Source organism: Mobula hypostoma, chromosome 30 (assembly GCF_963921235.1).
Source record: "Mobula hypostoma chromosome 30, sMobHyp1.1, whole genome shotgun sequence".
NCBI classification, from domain to species: Eukaryota; Metazoa; Chordata; class Chondrichthyes; order Myliobatiformes; family Myliobatidae; genus Mobula; species Mobula hypostoma.
Genome location: NC_086126.1, coordinates 12,134,130 through 12,154,446, shown reverse-complemented (window position 1 = coordinate 12,154,446; position 20,317 = coordinate 12,134,130). Strand labels below are relative to the sequence as shown.

General features: G+C 49.5%; 1 protein-coding gene across 1 annotated transcript in view; it reads right to left on the bottom strand.

Annotated features, from left to right (window-relative positions):
• LOC134339542 (putative transcription factor p65 homolog) overlaps positions 1 to 20,317 on the bottom strand; it is a 68,365-nt gene that overhangs the window by 19,460 nt on the left and 28,588 nt on the right. The window contains exons 2-4 of the mRNA XM_063036156.1: positions 3,432 to 3,479; positions 3,161 to 3,297; positions 397 to 542 (exon numbers count right to left, since the gene is read on the bottom strand). Coding sequence (XP_062892226.1) covers positions 397 to 542; positions 3,161 to 3,297; positions 3,432 to 3,479 — 331 coding nt within the window. The remainder of the gene's footprint in view (positions 1 to 396; positions 543 to 3,160; positions 3,298 to 3,431; positions 3,480 to 20,317) is intronic.

The window sequence follows — 20,317 nt, the reverse complement described above, 5'->3', positions numbered from 1 at the left end:
CCCATCACCTCACCCCTTCCCAAACCAATCCTTCCCTCTCCCTCATACAACCCCCTCACCAGACAAATCTCTCCCTCTAAATCACCTCAGCCCCTCTCAGACCAACCCTTCCCGGACTCCTCAGTCCCTCCGCAGACCAATCCCTCCCGCTCCCTCACCTCAGCGCCTCTCAACCAACCCGTCCCGGACTCCTCAGTCCCTCCCCCTCCCCCACTTCAGCCCCTCTCGACCAACCCCTCCCGGACACCTCAGTCCCTCCCCAAACCAATCCCTCCCTCTCCCTCACCTCAGCCCCATCTTAGACTAATCCCTCCCCGTCACCCCAGCCCTCCCCAGACCAACCTCTCTCCCTCCCCCCCGTCACCTCAGCCCCTCCGGCACCAAACCCCCGCAGACCTGTGAACGCTCCTCTCCGGGAGGTCGGCCTCGTAGTAGCCGTCCTTGCAGTCCTTCCCCACCAGGTCATGGGGGTGGGGCTTGTAGGGCTCCTTCTTGGTCACCAGGCAGATCCGCACCCGGGCCGGGCCGAGGTAATTCACGATCTGCACGGCGGAAAGACCAGCACATTAGAGGGTGCCCTTTGCGTCCCATGCCCGCACACGGAGCCGCAGAGCACAGAAACGGGCCCTTCAGCCGACTAAGACCCCCTCCCAGCTGGGAGTTCCTCTCCACGCCCCATTTGGCCGGCGGGCGGCAACCTTGCCGTTCCTTTGGCATTTTCCCGAAGCCGAGTTGCCAGCTCGACGCTCGACCCAGCACGGATGTAAATCGCGCAAGAAGCCGGCCGGATTTGAACCTGGAACCACTCGGCTCAAAGCCCAGTGCTGATACCACTACGCCACCGGCCAGCCAAGCTCCTCTCATTTGCTAGCCTGTGGCCCATAACCAGATGCAGCTCCCATGGGGCAGGAAGTCCCACACCACCAGGTTCGGGAACAGCTCCTTCCCCTCAGCCATTCGGTTCTTGAACCGGCCGTCACTACCTGGGCATAGCAAATAGCCGGCCGGCGGTGTCGTGGTATCAGCACCGGGCTTCGAGGCGAGTGGTCCCCAGTTTGAATCCGGCTGGCTTCCTTCAAATCCTTGCACGCTTTCCATCCGTGCTGGGTCGAGCCTCGAGCTAGCGGCTCCCCTCGTAAAAAAAAAAGACAGGTGATAAAGGAACGGCGAAGTTGCTGCCCAATGCGCCACAAGGCGTGGGGAGGAACAACAATAGTACAGCAACACCGTGACTACTTTGCATTAAAGTTGACTTTTGTTCTACTTTCTCGCGAAAATTCTGTTAAATTTGTGCATTTTCTGGTGAATACTGCTTCTCTGATACTACGTCTCTGCTGTTGGATTTCTGTTGATCCCCTGACCCTTGGGGTTCTTCCGGGAGTCAAAAATAGCTAGCAGTCTTAATTCCAAGATTTCAGTTTATTTTAAGAGTACAAACGAGCCCACAAATACTAAGGAGCCGAGAAACGATGCTAAGCAGGAATTAACACTAAGGGGTGTAAGACAAAGGAATAAAAGATGGTGGTTCTGAAAGATCTTTCACTTTTATGGGTAAGATATGGTTCCCCATGGAAGGTTAGTTAGGAAGGTTCAGTCGTTAAGTATTAATATTGAAGTAGTAAAATGGATTCAGTAGTGGCTGGATGGGAGATGCCAGAGAGTGGTGGTGGATAACTGTTTGTCAGATTGGAGGCCGGTGACTAGTGTCTCAGGGATCTGTACTGGGTCCAATGTTATTTGTCATGTACATTAATGGTCTGGATGATGGGGTGGTAAATTGGATTAGTAAGTATGCAGATGATACTAAGATAGGTGGAGTTGTGGATAATGAAGTAGGTTTTCAAAGCTTGCAGAGAGATTTAGGCCAGTTAGAAGAGTGGGCTGAAAGATGGCAGATGGAGTTTAATGCTGAAAAATGCGAGGTGCTACATTTTGACAAATCAAAATAGGACATACATGGTAAATGGTAGGGCATTGAAGAATGCAGTAGAACAGAGGGATCTAGGAATAATGGTGCATAGTTCCCTGAAGGTGGAGTCTCATGTGGATAGGGTGGTGAAGAAAGCTTTTGGTATGCTGGCCTTTATAAATCAGAGCATTGAGTATCGGAGTTGGGATGTAATGTTAAAACTGTACAAGACATTGGTGAGGCCAAATTTGGAGTATCGTGTACAGTTTTGGTCACCAAATTATAGGGAAGATGTCAACAAAATAGAGAGAGTACAGAGAAGATTTACTAGAATGTTACCTGGGTTTCATCTCCTAAGTTACAGAGAAAGGTTGAACAAGTTGGGTCTTTATTCTTTGGAACATAGAAGGTTGAGGGGGGACTTGATAGAGGTGTTTAAAAATGTGGGAGGGATAGATAGAGTTGACGTGGATAGGCTTTTTCCATTGAGAGTGGGGGAGATTCAAACAAGAGGACATGAGTGGTGAGTTAAAGGGCAAAAGTTTAGGGGTAACATGAGGGGGAACTTCTTTACTCAGAGCGTGGTAGCTGTGTGGAACGAGCTTCCAGCAGAAGTGGGTGAGGCAGGTTCGATGAGCCTCAGACCACACTTAGGGTATCGTGAGCAGTTTTGGGCCTCTTATCGAAGAAAGCATGTGCAGGCATTGGAGAGGGTCCAGAGGAGGTTGATGAGAATGATTCCAGGAATGAAAGGGTTAACACTTGAGGAGTGTTTGACAGCTCAGGGCTTGCACTTGCTGGAGTTTGGAAGAACGAGGGGGGATCTCATTAAAGCCTATTAGATATGGAGTGGATGTGGAGATCTGGAGTGGCCAAGTGGTTAAGGCATTGGACTAGCGATCTGAAGGTCGTGAGTTCGAGCCCCAGCCGAGGCAACATGTTGTGTCCTTGAGCAAGGCACTTAACCACACATTGCTCTGCGATGACACCAGTGCCAAGCTGTACGGGTCCTAATGCCCTTCCCTTGGACAACGTCGGTGGTGTGGAGAGGGGAGACTTGCAGCATGGGCAACTGCCGGTCTTCCACACAACCTTGCCCAGGCCTGCGCCCTGGAAACCTTCCAGGGAGCAACTCCATGGTTCACGAGACTACGGATGCCTATATTACTTTGTGCGGGGCACCCAAAGCCACAAACTTTCCCGGGCCAGGTTACCCACAGCTCAGTGCAAAGGGGGGAGGGGGGCACTCACCTCGATGGCCGGGTACGTCCGCGTGCTGTCCGTGCTCTTCTCACCAGGAATGCTTCCCGCCGAGCGGCCCTCACACTTGTACCGGAAGCGCATCCCCCGCTGCTTGGGCTGCTCCAGAATCCGAATGTAGGGCGGGGCTGGAGGGAAAGGACAGGAGGCCCGGTGAGGAAAACAGCCAAAAGACAGCCCTCCACCCCCTCTCCCCCAAGAAGTCCGGCCTGTGGGAGCTCCCCCTGGGCAGCGGGGTGGGGACAGGTCACCAGAAACTCACCTGGGGTGATGTTGTGCGTCCATTGTACAGTCGGCATCTGAAGGAAACCTGGGGCAGACAAGAACGCAAAGATTAGTTTGCTCTGCGTTTTCCACCCGGCCCATCGAGGCCCTGCTAGCACATTCCCCCCCCCCCAAGTAACTTTCCCTGCAACCCATTCACCCCATCCACCTTCCTACCTTTCCCAAGGGGACCAGCCAGGGAGACAATTTACACCTGCCCGATTGACCCACTGACCCTGGGAGGCAACTGGAGCACTCGGAGCAAATCCATGCAGTCACTGGGAGATTGTCCAAACCCCAGACCCAGCGATCGAGGTCAGAACCGACCCAGGTTTGCTTTCCGTTTCCCCTGAGTGTGGTGCTAAGTACTTGCCAAACAAAATATCAAACTTATCCAGTACCTCTGACATGTCGGCACCTACAGGTCTGCCTCCGAGAACCGGCAGTGAGCCGAAGGGCATCGGGCCAAGAGCTCGGTCAGACCCATTACGACCTATCATTGTTAGTCGGGACGCGATTCCCCGGAAGCTGGTCCTGCAACACTTGTAGCCGGGGTGGGGGGGGGGTCTGGCCCATCGCTGGACAACCGTCTAAAGTCAGCACGCCCCCCCGCCAACGTTTCCTTGCCTCAGCTCGCTGTATCGCGTGGTATCGTAGCGGTCAGTGTAACACTTTACAGTGCCAGCAATAGGGATTCATTTCCCGCCGCTGTCTGTACAGGGTTCGTACGTTCTCACCATAACCGTGTGGGTTTCCTCCGGGTGCCCCGGTTTCCTCCCACGTTCCACGGACGTACAGGTTAGGGTTAGCAAGTTATGGGCGGGTTGTGTTGGCGCCAGAAATGTGGCGACATTTTGAAGATTCAAAGTACATTTATTTTCAAAGTGCACACGCAAGTAACAACCCTGAGATTTGTCTTCTACACAGCCAGCCACGAAATGGAGAAAAAGCATGGGGCCCGTTTAAAGAAAAACACCAACCCCCTCAATGCAAAAAAAAAAAAAAACAAATCACGCAAACAGCAATAGAAAACACTGAATGCAAAACACCAAATCACAAAGACACCGATAGAGTCCAGGCACATTCAGTTCAGTGCAACCCAGTGACCTGCGACCTGCGACCAACTTGCGACCTGCAGGCTGCAGCACTAGTCCGCCCTGACAATAAAAAAATGCACAAACAGAGCAACAACAAAAATTGATGCGCTCCTCAGCACATCCTTGGGGGTTGGTGCCCGGGGCAGCCCACCAGTGCCGCCATATGTTTTGGCGCCAATTCTGGCACCCAACAGAACAACACAAACCACAACAGCAAAACAGCGGGCAAGCACCTGTCCCCATCCACCCGCACGCACACTCATCTCCAACCCCCTGGGCTTCTGGCCGCCAGTCCTTGGCCCTGGAGGGAGGGTGCGCCCCAGACAGTGACAGATGCCGCCGCCTTTCGAAGTCGTCCTCCTGTGACCCCGTGATGGAGCTGGGCCGAGATTACAGCCCTCTGCAGCCTCTTCTGGACCGCGGGGGGCATCGGAGCCTCCACGCCAAGACGGCGAAGCAACCCGTCAGATTGCTCTTCACCCTGCACCTGCAGAGACTCACAAGAATCTCCGGCGACATACCGAAGAATTCCTCCGTGCTACTATTTCAGAGGTCCTGCCCCGGGTCCAGCAGACAAGTGGAGTTGCAAAGCGCGTCTACTTCCTTAGGAGTTTGCGGCGGTTTGGTGTGACATCTAAAACTTTGACAAACTCCTATGGATGAGAGCTGGAGAGTGTATTGACTGGCCCCCATCAAATTCTTGTACGGAAACACCAATGCCCTCAAATGAAAAATCCTACAAGTAGTAGACATGGCCCAAACCATCACAGGTTAAACCCTCCCCCCCCGCCACTCCACCATTGAGCACGTCTACGTGAAACGCCGTTGCAGGAAAGCAGCGTCCACCATCAGAGATCCCCACCACCCAGGCTATGCTCTCTTCTCGCTGCTGTCAGTGGGCAGGAGGTACAGGAGCCTCAGGACTCGCAACACCAGGTTCAGGAACAGTTACTACCCCTCAACCATCAGGCTCCCGAACAAAAGGGTGAACCAAACTTCACTCGCCCCGTCATTGAAAGGTCCCCACAACCAACGGGCACACTTTAAACATAGAAACATAGAAACCTAGAAAATAGGTGCAGGAGTAGGCCATTCGGCCCTTCGAGCCTGCACCGCCATTTATTATGATCATGGCTGATCATCCAACTCAGAACCCAGCCTTCCCTCCATACCCCCTGACCCCTGTAGCCACAAGGGCCATATCTAACTTCCTTTTAAACATAGCTAATGAACTGGCCTCAACAGTTTGCTGTGGCAGAGAATTCCACAGATTCACCACTCTCTGTGTGAAGAAGTTTTTCCTAACCTCGGTCCTAAAAGGCTTCCCCTCTATCCTCAAACTGTGACCCCTCGTTCTAGACCTCCCCAACATCGGGAACAATCTTCCTGCATCTAGCCTGTCCAATCCCTTTAGGATCTTATACGTTTCAATCAGATCCCCCCTCAATCTTCTAAATTCCAACGAGTACAAGCCCAGTTCATCCAGTCTTTCTTCATATGAAAGACCTGCCATCCCAGGAATCAATCTGGTGAACCTTCTTTGTACTCCCTCTATGGCAAGGATGTCTTTCCTCAGATTAGGGGACCAAAACTGCACACAATACTCCAGGTGTGGTCTCACCAAGGCCTTGTACAACTGCAGTAGTACCTCCCTGCTCCTGTACTCGAATCCTCTCGCTATAAATGCCAGCATACCGTTCGCCTTTTTCACCGCCTGCTGTACCTGCATGCCCACTTTCAATGACTGGTGTATAATGACACCCAGGTCTCGTTGCACCTCCCCTTTTCCTAATCGGCCACCATTCAGATAATAATCTGTTTTCCTATTTTTGCCACCAAAGTGGATAACTTCACATTTATCCACATTAAAGGACTCTTTAAGGCCTCTTTGTCTCGTGTTCTCGATATTTATTGCTTATTTATTTATCATTATTGTTCCTTCTTTTTGCATTTGCGCAGTTTGCTGTCTTCTGCACTCCGGTTGACCTTTCATTGATCCTGTTTACAGTTACTATTCTATAGATTTACTGAGTACGCCCGCAGGAAAATGAATCTCAGGGCTGCATGTGGAGACATGTACGTACTCTGATAATAAATTTACTTTAAATTCTGAACCATCTCAAGCTCCTGATGGAGCAGAGCTGCTGGCTTGGACCCCGGAAGCTAATCATCCCCCAGAGAGAGAGAGCTGCAGCATAACTCAACAGATTCGACCGCAGGAGAGTCTCAGTGAGATGCTCCTCATCGTTAAGGAGCCCCATCACTCAGAACATGCCCTCTTCCCATTGCTACCATCTGGAAGGAGGTACAGAAGCCTGAAGACACACACACTCAGTGATTCAGGAACAGCTTCTTCCCCTCTGCCATCCGATTCCTGAATGGACACTGAACACGTGAACACAACCTCACCACTTTCCTGTTTCTGATTTTGCACTACATATTTTATTTAACTGGGGTGTTGGGGTGTCAGGGAGGGGAAGCACCTCTGGTGGGGGAACATGTCGCGTCCTTTTCAAGGCGGTTAGTCCACCTTTGGTCCCCACCCGGCACTCAGCTCTCACCTGTGGCTCCCCGTAGCTGTTTGCATGCGACAGCGGCCCCACCCCGGGCAACGGCTTCGACAAGCCGGCTAAACCAGGTGAGGGTAGCCGACGGGTCTCAAACCCTCGGTGAGATAGGGAGTTGTCTATCCCAGCATGTGAAGACAGACTCCGGCGGATTGAGCGGACGAGACCAACGGTCAAGAAGGCGGTCTCTGCAAGCATCGTGGAACGTGTAGAGCAGGACAAGACACAGAAGACGTCCTGGTCATCCACTGCGCCTAGTCCCATCTCCAGCCGTCTAGACTCTGTCTTGCCACTGGATCCAGATGGGAACTGGGAAGAGAGAGTGAGGCTGATGCTGCGCAACTCTCCCTCACTTAAATCCAAATCAAGCACTAGTCTCGACACCATCGAGCCGGCTGGTGGCGCAGTAACATCAACGCCGGAATCCGGGAGCTAAGGTTCCCAAGTTCGAATCTAGTCGAGCCGCTCCCAGGCTCACTTTCCATCCGTGCCGGGTTGAGTGTCGAGCTCGCAACTCGGCCTCGTAAAAAGTACTAACGGTGTCGAGGTCTTCATCGATGACGATGGACGAACCTTATTTAATTTATTTGATACATACACTTACTGTGATTCACAGTTTCCTTTCCCGGCATTACCACGCATTGCATTGTACTGCTGCCGCAAAGCTATCAAGTTTCACGGCATACGCCGGTGATGTTAAACCTGTCTGATTCTTGACAAGGGGATACGAGACGGTTCTCCGTCTCCCCTCAACACTATCCAGAGGGCAAACGGAGCCGGCGGTCGATCGGAAGACAACCGTACCGACTCATCAGCACAAGGCACGAGGCCAATTCCCAGCGCTCGTTGACGGATTGCCCTCCTCTCCGGAAGTCCCTCGGGATGAAGGAGGCCCCCACATCCCCCCAACCAGTTCAGTTGCTCCTCAACATTAGAGCACGTGGCCGTCAGTTGATAGATTGGCCCACTGGGAAAAGCTTGGCTGGGATACCGTCCATACTACTTCGTGCATGACGAGGTGGAGGGACAGCAAACTAGCCATGGCGGAATGGCGCAGTGGACTCGACGGGCCGAATGGCCCGGTTCTGCATCCGCACCTTACGGCCTATGGCGATGCAGCACCAGGGGGAAAAGGTGCGGCTTGGTAGAGCGGCGGTTGGCATAACGCTTCGCGGCGCCGGCGATCGGAAGCTTGCGGTTCAATTCCTGCCGCTGCCCGTAAGGAGTTTGTACGTTTCCCCCTCTCCGTGACCGCGTGGGTTTCCTCCGGGTTCCTCCGAAGATGTACGGGTTAGGGTTAGTAAACTGTGGGCATGCCATGTTGGCATGGGTTAGCGGGCTGCCCCTCGTGCACCCTCAAACTGTGTTGGGTTATCGACAGTTATGATGCATTATGTTTTAATAAAGGAAGCTAACCTTAATCTTCAACTGCCAGACCCTAATAGGGCACAAAATGCGGCTAATTTATAAAGTACCCGGCCGTAAATGGCCACTGATTTTAGTCTGATTGCTGACCAAAGCTCAGTTGTCCCCGCCGGGTGAACACAGACATCAACTGAAGCCGCTCCTCGGTGGCCATTTTTCCCAGGATCAAGGGCAGCTCACATCTGCTTTGCCCCATATTCAATTCCTATTGACTCTGTAGATATATATTTTGCGCAATTTTATTACCGATATGCTACACTTGCTTGCTACCGAGCCGGCCTCAAGTCGCGGCGTTGCCTGCTGGGAGAGAGGCGGCGGAGCTGGTACACTCCACCAGGGGGCAGCGTGGTGCGGCATCCAGGCTGGAGTCAGTGCTGCTCCCCAGTGTTCGCTCGGCGGAAGACAAGCTCTGTTGTGGTCGTGGGCAGATTTCAGTGTCATTGGGCAGCTTGAGTTTGGTCTCTTTTGTGAAGTGGCTGTATCTTTCTGTTTTGTACCTGCCATGCGTGCTTTGTGCCGTGCATGACAGTTGGTATTTATCACTCTTCCTAAGATACCTGGAGCAATTGAATGTGAATTCCATAGGACCATAAGTTTAATGAGTCATATCACCAAGAGACTTCTAAGAATTTTGATGACAAGGGCTAAAAGTAAGATACAAGCTGAAATAGGTAAAGAACAATGTGGTTTTGTGAAAGACATAGGCATCCGTTAGTCTCGTGAGGCCATAGATTTGCACCTTGGAAGATTTCCAGGGCGCAGGCCTGGGCAATGGGAAGACCGGCAGTTGCCCATGCTGCAAGTCTCCGCTTTCCACGCCACCAATTTTGTCCAAGGGAAGGGCACTAGGGCCGATACAGCTTGGCACCGGTGTCGTTGCAGAGCAATGTGTGGTTAAGGACACAACCCGCTGCCTCAGCGGAGGTTCGCAATGCCTTAACCACCTGGCCACAAGCCAACACACAAAACCAATAACAAAGGTACAAGAAACACAATATTGATGCTAAGGATACGATCAGAACGAGCTAATCAAGTGCAAAAAGATTTGTTTGTTTGTTTTATCGACTACACAAAAGTATTTGATAAATTTGATAATGAAGCACAATAAGTTATTTGAAATATTACAGGAAACTCTAGATCTAGATTTGAAGGACCTCTGCCTAATCAGAAATCTGCACTGGGAACAAACTGCCGCTGTAAGAATAGATGGAGAAGTGAGTCAGTTTACGAAAATCAAGAGAGGCGTTAGACAAGGGTGTGTTTTCTCCCCTGATTTAGTTAATGTGTACAGCGAAACAATATTACAAAACTTAAGAGACATCTTGGGAATCAAAGTTGGTGGTGAAAACATCAATAATTTCAGATATGCAGATGACACTGTGTTAATTGCAAGTACGGAGGTAGAACTGCAAAACTTAAGTGATATAATTGTTGAAGAAAGTGCAAACAATGGGTCTATCTATCAATTGCAAAAAGGCAGAATGTATGGTGATATCCAAAAAGAAGGAGATTCCTATCTGCAGGCTGAAAATAAATGGGGAAGACATAAAACAATTACAGAACTTTTGCTACTTAGGAAGCTGGGTGACATCAGATGGCAGGTGCGACTTGGACATCAAAAGAAGAATAGGGATGACAAAAGACACCTTTACGAGAATGAAGAGTATACTGACCAATACTAAACTAGGCATGACAACCCGCCTCAGAGTACTGAAATGTTACGTTTATCCAGTTATGTTATATGGCTCAGAATGTTGGACAATATCTAGTAACATGAGGAAACGAATTGAAGCAGGAGAGATGTGGTTTTTGAGGAGGATGCCAAGAATATCATGGATGAAATGAATATCTAACGAGGATGTCATGAACAGGGCAAACACAAAAAGGGAAATAATGTATGAGATCATGAAAAGGCAATGTAACTTCATTGGACATGTGATTAGGAAAGAGGAGTTAGAATGCACGGTAATTATGGGAAAGATTGAAGGGAAGAAAGCAAGAGGAAGGCAAAGACAAATGATGATGGAGACAGCAGCCGGAGAACTGGAAATGAATACCAATGAATTGATCCACTTGACCTGAAACAGGAGTGTGTGGGCCATGGCAGTCAAAGCTCAAACTGGGCATGGCACCTGATGATGATGATGATGACTGTTGGTGTTGTGTTTTGTACCTTGACCCCAGAGTAACGCTGTCTCATTTGGCTGCATTCGTGAGCATTCACGTATGGCTGAATGATGATTACATGTGAATTGAAATGTTGCCCCTGAACAGGGGTCAAAACAGCAACTTTTGGGCAGTCGGAGGGCAGGCGCAGAGGCTTGGAACGAGCGCTCATTAGAGTGGATTGTAAAGAGCAGTTCGTTACAGCACGGTTTTACCCAATTGTACAGAGTAGTTACTTTAAAAATTATAATTTATTATTGTCACAGTTAAAAAAAACGACTTGAATACAGATCACATCAAAGTTGCTGGTGCTGGTGATGTGTGTTGCTTGAATTTCCAGCACCTGCAGAATTCCTGTTGTTTGAATACAGATCAGATCGTTACACGGTGCATGGAGTGAGAAGAAAGTTACGACAATATCAGAATGCAGAATGAAGTATAACGTAGAACATCGAAGGTACAGCACAGTATGAAAAACTATTGTCTGACGACCTTTGAACCTCCTCTAAGACCAATCTGACCCTTCCCTCTCACATAGACCTTTTTTTCTTCCATCCAAGTGCCTGTGTTTCTGCCCCCACCACCACCACCTCTGCCAGCGACCACTCTCATGTAGGAAACCTACTTCTGATATCCCAGACAGAGCAAGTGCAGAGCAGGCAGACAACACAAGTGCGAGATCATAACAAGGTAGACCGTGAGGTCAAGGATCCAACTTAGTGCACTGGTCATCATTATGCGCCGTGTCACATGACATCATCACTATGCGCCATGTTGTGTGACCTGGGCGATCATGGTCTTTCCACGACCGTGATCGCTCTTGGCAAATTTCTCTGCAGAAGTGGTTTGCCACCGTCTCCTTCTGGGCAGTGTCTTTACAAGATGGGTGATTCCCCCCCAGCCATTATCCTCTATTTCCTTCGGGGGTCTGAGGTGATTTGGTGTGTCACCAAAGACTCCAGCAAATTTCTACAGGTGTACCATGGAGAGCATTCTGACTGGCTGCATCACTGTCTGTTACGGGGGGAGGGTTTCTACAGCACGGGATCAGAAGAAGCTGCAGAGAGTTGTAAACTTAGCCAGCTCCATCATGTGCCATCCATTATTAAGGACCCCCATCACCCAGAACATGCCCTCTTCTCATTGTTACCACCAGGGAGGAGGTACAGGAGCCTGAAGGCACACACTCAACGATTCAGGAACAGCTTCTTCCCCTCAGCCATCTGATTTCTGAATGGACACTGAACCCATGAACACTATCTCACTACTTTAAAAAAAATATATTTCTGATTTTGCGTTACTTATTTAATTTAACTATTTAATATACATACTTAACATAATACAGTTTTTTTTTCGATATTTATCATGTATTATATTGTACTGCTGTCACTAAGTTAACAAATTTCATGTGCTGGTGATATTTAATCTGATTCTGATATTCAGACACTCCGCCTAAAATCTGGAAGATAACACACAGAGGATGCAGAGGGGGATCACAAAGTCGAGGAAAGAGGACCGGGTCAAGACAATAGAGACTTATGGAGAAGAGGAGTTTGGTGGATAATAAAATGGACGAGTTGACAGCGCTAGCCAGGCGTCAGAGGACATTTCGGGAGTGCAGTGTTATGTGCTTTACTGGAACGGGGCTGCACGAGGACATTCCCGATCAAAACTTTTCCATGGACGGCTTCTAGACCGTTCGGGCTGACCGGAAGTACACTGAGAGCGGTAAGCGTAAAGGAGTTGGGGGCTTACTGTTCTGGTTAACAACGGATGGTGCAATCCTGGTCATATTACGATCGAGAAACGTGTTTGTAGACTGGATATTGAACTTTTTGCTGTTGGACTCCAGCCATAATTCCACAGAGATACAACACTGGGCGTCATGGGAGGTTGTCCCTGCCTGTGGCCATCGAACTTTGCAGCTCCTCCCGTGGAGGGTCAGACACCCTGAGCCAATAGGCTGGTCCTGGACTTATTTCCATCTGGCATAGTTTGCACATATATATATATATATATATACACACACACTTATGTAAATCTCTCATATACATGTAACACACTGTAATGTTTCACTGCTAATGTCGTGGTTTCTCTGTAGCAGCAGTGTTTGGGTTATGACTAGAGATAACGGGGGTCTGGAATGTGAGAGGCATGTTGTTCTTTCTTGTGGGTCTGAGAGAAGGGATTTCATGGTCTTTTGTTGGCGAGATACGAAGAGAGAAGACGCAAATGGAGGGAGATGGTAGACCGCCAGACAGAGTGGACTTGGAGCGAGGGTCTGAGACGCTCAGAGGGGGTCGATGGGAGTTGAATGGACGGTTCCGTGAGTTTCAACGTGCACATTAGACTGTTTCATTAAAATAGGCCCCTTTTTCTTTTCTTTACTAACCCTATAGTCAGATTAAGATTTATAAAGTTCAGTCATTTAATTGCATACAGTGTACTGTCTGATATCTTGCGGTTCAGATTTGTAACCGGGCAACACATCAGGCAGCATCCACACAAACGAGATTTCTCAGTTTGGCTGGGCCAGAGGCTGCCTTCCCCTAGACAAACACGTGCTGTCCAAACCTCAGGGTTACATGCACACACATACTATAAAGTCACGACTAAACTCAGTGACAGGGTGGAGTGATACTGAATCTCCAGTAAACACTGTCAACTTAACCCATGCAATCCCAGGCATACGGATGCCAGTTTTTTTTTTTAGGCATCCGTTAGTCTCGAAAGACCATGGATTTGCGTCTTGGAAGGTTTCCAGGGCGCAGGCCTGGGCAAGGTTGTATGGGAGACCGGCAGTTGCCCATGCTGCAAGTCTCCCCTCTCCACGCCACCGATGTTGTCCAAGGGAAGGGCACTAGGGCCGATACAGCTTGGCACCGGTGTCGTCGCAGAGCAATGTGTGGTTAAGTGCCTTGCTCAAGGACACAACACGTTGCCTCAGCCCAGGCTGGAACTAGCGACCTTCAGATCACTAGACGAACACCTTAACCACTTGGCCACGCGCCAGATGCCAGTTAATGAGGTCTAAAAATACCACAACCCTCAGAATGACATGCCTCTCATTATCTTGGTCCACGGGATAAACACAAGCCAGGCCTGATCAGCCTGGGCTGGGACGCCTGGGCGGGGGTGGGGGGGTGGGGTGGGCGGGGGTTGGTCTAATGATTAAAGACCCAAAGCATCCAATACTACTGCACTACTGATGATGTGTCCCAGTGCACACCCGGTTCATTAAACCAGGTGATATCAGACCAGGTTGATGAAAGGAATGGGCCAGATTGAAGTGTCTCCACTACTCAATGTGCCACTGGCCCACATACCTCACCACACTAAACTCCAGAACATTCTCTCTCCAGCCCAATCCTCAAACCTAATCCTAATGTCCAACTAGGCACACACCCCCCCCCCACTAACCCGAGGTGCACCCCGATTAACATAATCGTAATTTATATTATATTTTATGGATTATAAATCAGAGCATTGAGTATAGGAGTTGGGATGTAATGTTGAAATTGTACAAGGCATTGGTGAGGCCAAATTTGGAGTATTGTGTACAGTTCTGGTCACCGAATTATAGGAAAGATGTCAACAGAATTGAGAGAGTACAGAGAAGATTTACGAGAATGTTACCTGGGTTTCATCACCTAAGTTACAGAGAAAGGTTGAGCAAGTTGGGTCTTTATACTTTGGAGCGTAGAAGGTTGAGGGGGGACTTGATAGAGGTGTTTAAAATTATGAGGAGGATAGACAGAGTTGACATGGTTAGACTTTTTCCATTGAGAGTGGGGGAGATTCAAACAAGAGGACATGAGTTGAGAGTTAGGGGGCAAAAGTTTAGGGGTTACATAAGGGGGAACTTCTTTACTCAGAGAGTGGTAGCTGTGTGGAACGAGCTTCCAGCAGAAGTGGTTGAAGCAGGTTCGATGTTGTCGTTTAAAGTTAAATTGGACAGATATATGGACAGGAAAGGAATGGAGGGGTATGGGCTGAGTGCAGGTCGGCGGGACGAGGTGAGAGTAAGAGTTTAGCATGGACTAGAAGGGCCGAGATGGCCTGTTTCCGTGCTGTAATTGTTATATGGTTGTATGGACTGCATTACTGCTGTGCAATAACAAACTTCACCATCTTTGTCAGTGGTAATAAACCGGATCCCAATTCCATTATCTGGAGCGCTTCCTGACCTGTTCGGTGACACTAGCGTCCCGCTTGTCGACAGTCAGCCCTCGGGGGGAGGGTGGGGGCAGGCTCACTCGTCCTCTCCAAGATATAGGAGCAGAAGCCGGCCATTCGGCCCATCGAGTCTGCTCCACCATTCAATCATGGGCTGAAACAATTCTTCCAGTCATCCCCACTCCCCGTACCCTTTGACGCCCTGGCTGACCAAGAGCCTATCTATCTCCGCCTGAAATGCACCCTTGGCCTCCACAGCCGCCCGAGGCAATAAATTCCGCCGATTTACCACCCTCTGGCTAAAGTAATTTCTCCGCATCTCAGTTCTAAATGGGCGTCCTTCAATCCTGAAGTCGCACCTCTCTTGTTCCTTTGTAACTGGAGGCACAAGAGATCCAGTCCTGGCGGGAGGATGTCGGCTCGAGACGTCAGCTGTTCTCTCCCCCCCGCCCCCACGCCCATAGATGCTGCCTGACCTGCCGACGGACATTTCAACGTACATGTAGTGGTCCTGCTGATGTTTTGACGTTTTGCGCGTGTTATTCATTTGTAATCGTAGTTACTTAGCAGGAAGTCAATTGGAGAATTGTTTTGCTGGAGGTACTGTCGTGATAAAATGATTGCTTTAGATGGCATGTAAAACAAAGTCCGTCCCTATACCTCAGAACTTGTGACAATAACACTGGACAACAATTCTTCCCTCCCCACCCCCCTGAAAGTGAAATTATTCTTTCTGGTTTATGAAGCTGAACACTCAGGGCGTGTTCTGGAGTTAGGATATGTAACAAATATTAACTTCTGCAATCAATCTTCAGATTCATAGACTAAATTAAAAACTCCCTGCACCTTATTTTCCTGGAGCTGTGCACTCAGTTGGATTGCAAACCAGACGATGCTGATTAATGTTCATGTTGGGTGTCTGGAGTGTGGGTGCAAAGGAGGTGTGAAAGTTGCATGTAATTCAACTTGTAAGTTGTAAGTATAGAATTGACCTTTGATCTTTAGTGTATCAAATGTCATGTTATATTGAGTCGAGCAGCCCTCTTCCTCCAAGAGGGTTTCACTTTATTGAATAAAACACTTCTGTATCCACCTACTTCAGTATCTGTCCGGTGACCTTCGTCATGTTACAGCAAACACAAATCGGACAAGAGGGCACAGCCTCGGGATAGAGGGGCGCCCTTTCGAAACAGAGAGGCAGAGAAATTTCATTGGCCAGAGGGTGGTGAATTTGTGGAACTTGTTGCCACGTGCAGCGGTGGAGGCCAGGTTGTTGGGTGTATTTAAGGCAGAGATTGATTGGACACGGCATCAAAGGTTACGGGGAGAAGGCCAGGAACTGGGGTTGAGGAGGAGAAAAATAACAGGATCAGCCATGATTGAATGGTGGAACAGACTTGATGGGCCAAATGGCCTAATTCTGCTCCTATGGCTTATGGTCTAACCTCAGACTATTTGTAGAAATTTGGAGAAATAAGAAATTAACTTTTATTGAATATAATGCATTTCATTGCATAATGGTGCTGATCCTTTGCAAAAGATCACCTAAGCTAAAACTGTTTTGTGGATAATTTTCATTTGTACTCAGTGTCTGAGGCTTCTTGCTTAAGTGTCCAATAATAATCAGCCAGCACTGATGGATTCCAGTTCCCCTGGTACCGTTTCTCCATGACCGCAATGTCCTGGTGAAACCTTTCACCGTGCTCGTCCCTGACAGTGCCAAGATTGGCAGGGAAGAAGTCTAGATGGGAATGCAGAAAATGAATCTTTAGTGACATGTTGCACTTCATGGTTTTGAAGGCTAAAAGCATGTTGTCAACCGGCTGCACGTAGTTCGGTGCTCTGTAGTTTCAAGAAAAATTTCAACAACATCCCTGAATGCCTTCCATGTGATTTTCTCCGGTCCCGCTAGAAGTTCTTCGAATTGCCTGTCATTGATGATCTGTTTGGTTTGTGGACCAACAAAAAATGGCTTCCTTAATCTTGGCATCAGTTATTCTGACTTGAATTGTGAATTGAAATAACCATTATAGGCAATTTCAAAAAAAATGGTGCATGATAGGGAAATTTCGCGGCGATTTTCATAATCAGCAGCCCAGAATCTATAAAACACACCCAAAAGTATTTTCTTTGGTGTGTAATGTAATGAACTAAGAAACTGGGCCCTGTCGATGGAGAATTGGGTGCAACGGACGAGAAGGAGACCGGCAGCGAGGGGGGAGAGAGCTATTACGCCTGCTACAGATGAGAGGGGGAGCAAAATCACGCAGTTTCAATGTTACAATCTGCAGCGCCGCTTATTCAAGTTGCCACAACTCGGGGACAATGGGGGGGGAGGGTTGAGGAGGGAGGGGGAAAGAGTGAGAGAGTACAGGGGCCTCCAACAGCCCTGCCGTCTCGATGTTGCAATCTCTTGCGACGTCTCAGTGTTTTATATTCTGCGTCTCTCACTTTTTTTCTGCCATTTGCGCGATTTGCGCTTTTTTTTTGCGCACTGGGGGTCTGATGTTTCTCTTTGAACGGTTTCCATGGTTCTCTTTGTTCCGTGGCTGTCAGCGGGGAGGGCGAACACTGCGTACGTACTTTAATAAAACGCGATTTGAATCGTCAAGACCGGAAGACCAAGACGGCGGACGGTGTGTTTGCTAATTGCTGGCCGCCGTCGTCGGTTGAGCCCTTGTACCTGACCAATCCCTCACCCTCTCTTTCTTTGGCAAGTGAGAGTCTGTCCGTCCTCGGGACGGGCGGGGCTCGGAGAAGCGACACAGGGGACCGCGACAGCGTAACAGCAAGTTGCTGCTCTCTGCTCTTATTTACACAAGAGACTTATTTCCATCTTATTTCCTGGACTTATTTCCATCTGGCATGCTTTACATATTACTATTTAATTATTTATGGTTCTATTACTATTTATTATTTATGGTGCAACTGTAACGAAAACCAATTTCCCCCAGGATCAATAAAGTATGACTATGACTATGCAAATGGGGGGGGGTGCTTCAAGACTTTGATGTTTCTATCATTTATTGTATGGCGTTTTTTTTGCTTTGTGGATGTCTGTGAAGAGGAAGAATTTCAGGCTGTGTATTGGATATCAAAATCAAGTCAAACCAAATTTAATTATCATTCAGGCCAGACATGGAAACATTCGAACGAGACAGCCTTCCTCTGAGGCCCAGGTGCAAAAACATACATTTGAAATTGTGAGAGAGAAAACACACACACGCACACATATATCGTTACACAAGAAAATACATGTATAGTCCAAGTCCCTGAGCGACATGCAAATTGATGGTACAACTCCTAGCAATCCAGCCTGTCCTTCCGCCGGACGAACACCAGAGGGCAGCACTGACGGGAGAGGTCAGCCCCCACAACCGAGCACGGTCTCCACCTTAACACTGCCTGCCTCGGCTGGACTGCAAGCCCGCAGCTTGGGGCCCAGTCCTCGCTACAACTGAGGCCACCGGGCTGCCTTGTCGCCCGTCTCTCCACCAAACAGGGGAAGCAGGCCTGTGGCTTTTATTACATTATCAGCATCCAGCAGGGCCTTGTGATCGCAAGAGAAACATCCAGGACACTCACTCACAGAGACACACTGCAAAGTACTTATTAAATCTTTGACAATAAACCTGATTATTAGATTATTTTAGATTTTTTACAAATTACTGCTCATTGAAGAGTCATCAATGATTTAGAAATTCATATAGATCACCGTCGCTTATAAACTCCAGTTCATTGTCGGAGAGGGTTTTGGCGCTGGTACGGTGGAGTTAATTGGAGCACACTTGTGCGAGCTGTCTATATACAGTTACAGTGCAGGGCAGCGGTTCAAAGGAGCGTACGGAGGAGATGCCACCAGCGGAGAGAGCAGTCAAAATAGTTTTTCTCACATGCACACATGTGGGCGCGGCTCAGTTGCCCCCGTTTGGCGCAGGCCGATCAGAGTCCGATCGCGACTGCCAGCCCGCAAGGTTTTAACGCGGCACAGCGGCCGCCCAACCCCGGGCTCGACCCTGTTTCCGCTGGGACCGCGAGAAACCACAGAGAGCCATGACCGCGGCTCGGCACGCCGTGGAAATCAGCCGCCCCCTCCGTGGACTCCAGCGGCCCAATTCTGCTCCTAGATCTTATGATTTTAATTGCGTCCTCGTTGACTTTCTACCATCAGGCTGTCTATCGCAGCACGTGAAGACAGAACTCCGGCGGATTGAGCGGACGAGACCTATGGAAGGTCCAACGGTCGAGAAGGCGGTCTCTGCAAGCGTCGTGGAACGTGTAGAGCAGGACAAGACACAGAAGACACCCTGGTCATCCACTGCGCCTCGTCCCATCTCCAGCCGTCTCGACTCTGTCTTGCCACTGGATCCAGCTGGGAATTGGGAAGAGAGAGTGAGGCTGACGCTGCGCAACTCTCCCTCACTTAAATCCAAGTCATGCGCTAGTCTCGACACCATCATAATGGTGTCGAGGTCCTCATCGACGTCGACGATAGACGAACACCAACACCACCAGGCAGGAGACTACGATGCACAAAGATAAGAACGGTCAGGATGGGAAACAGTTTCTTCCCTCAGGCCATCAGGCTTCTGAACTCCCTGCCGCATCGCATTCAGAGTGTCACTGGTTAATCTGTTCTGTACCTGACAATATTTAATATTAATGCACTTTAGTTTGTCTATTTATGAGTAATTCATCTGTAGATTTTATCCTTACTTTCATAAGTTACTGTGTGTTAAGTGTGCTCTACACCCTGGTCCATTGAAACATTTTGCCGTTTGACAGTATACGCATATATAGTTAAATGACAACAGATTTGACTTGACAAATCCCTTTTTCCTCATCACACACTCTCTGGGATTCTACCCCCCCCTCCCCATCTACACACCAGGGGCAACTTCCAACTACATCACGAGCTCAGGGGGATCCCAAGCGATCACAGGGGGCGCTTGCAAACTCCACACACTTTATTGATGGGCCACTGAAAGCATCTTATCCATATGGACCGTGGCTTGGCCTGGCAGCTGCTCTGCCCAAGTCCGGAGGAAACCATAGAGAGCTGTGGGCACAGCCCGGCCCACTCACCAGCCTCCCCCCCCACCTCCACGGACTCGGTCTGCACTTCTTGCTGCCTCAGTAAGGCAGCCAGGTGAACCGAAGACCCCCAACCCACCCACCCCGGGACACCTGAGACGGAGTCGGGGCGTGCGAGGTGGAGGAGTCTGGCAGCCCGTCCGCCTCGACCAAGAGCGAGGTTCGACCGATCAACATGCCAGGCGGCAGGGTGCAGGCCCGGAGCGTACCCATGCGACAGGTCTTAGAGCGAGGAACGGCCCAAAGCTTGGACGATTTAAACGCCGGGCCAGATGGATCGGAAAGGGAAGGGTGTCAGGACCGGAGGCGAGGGGCCGGGCCGGTTCTGCTCGCTGGCTCCCCGATGTTTGCTCTGTTGC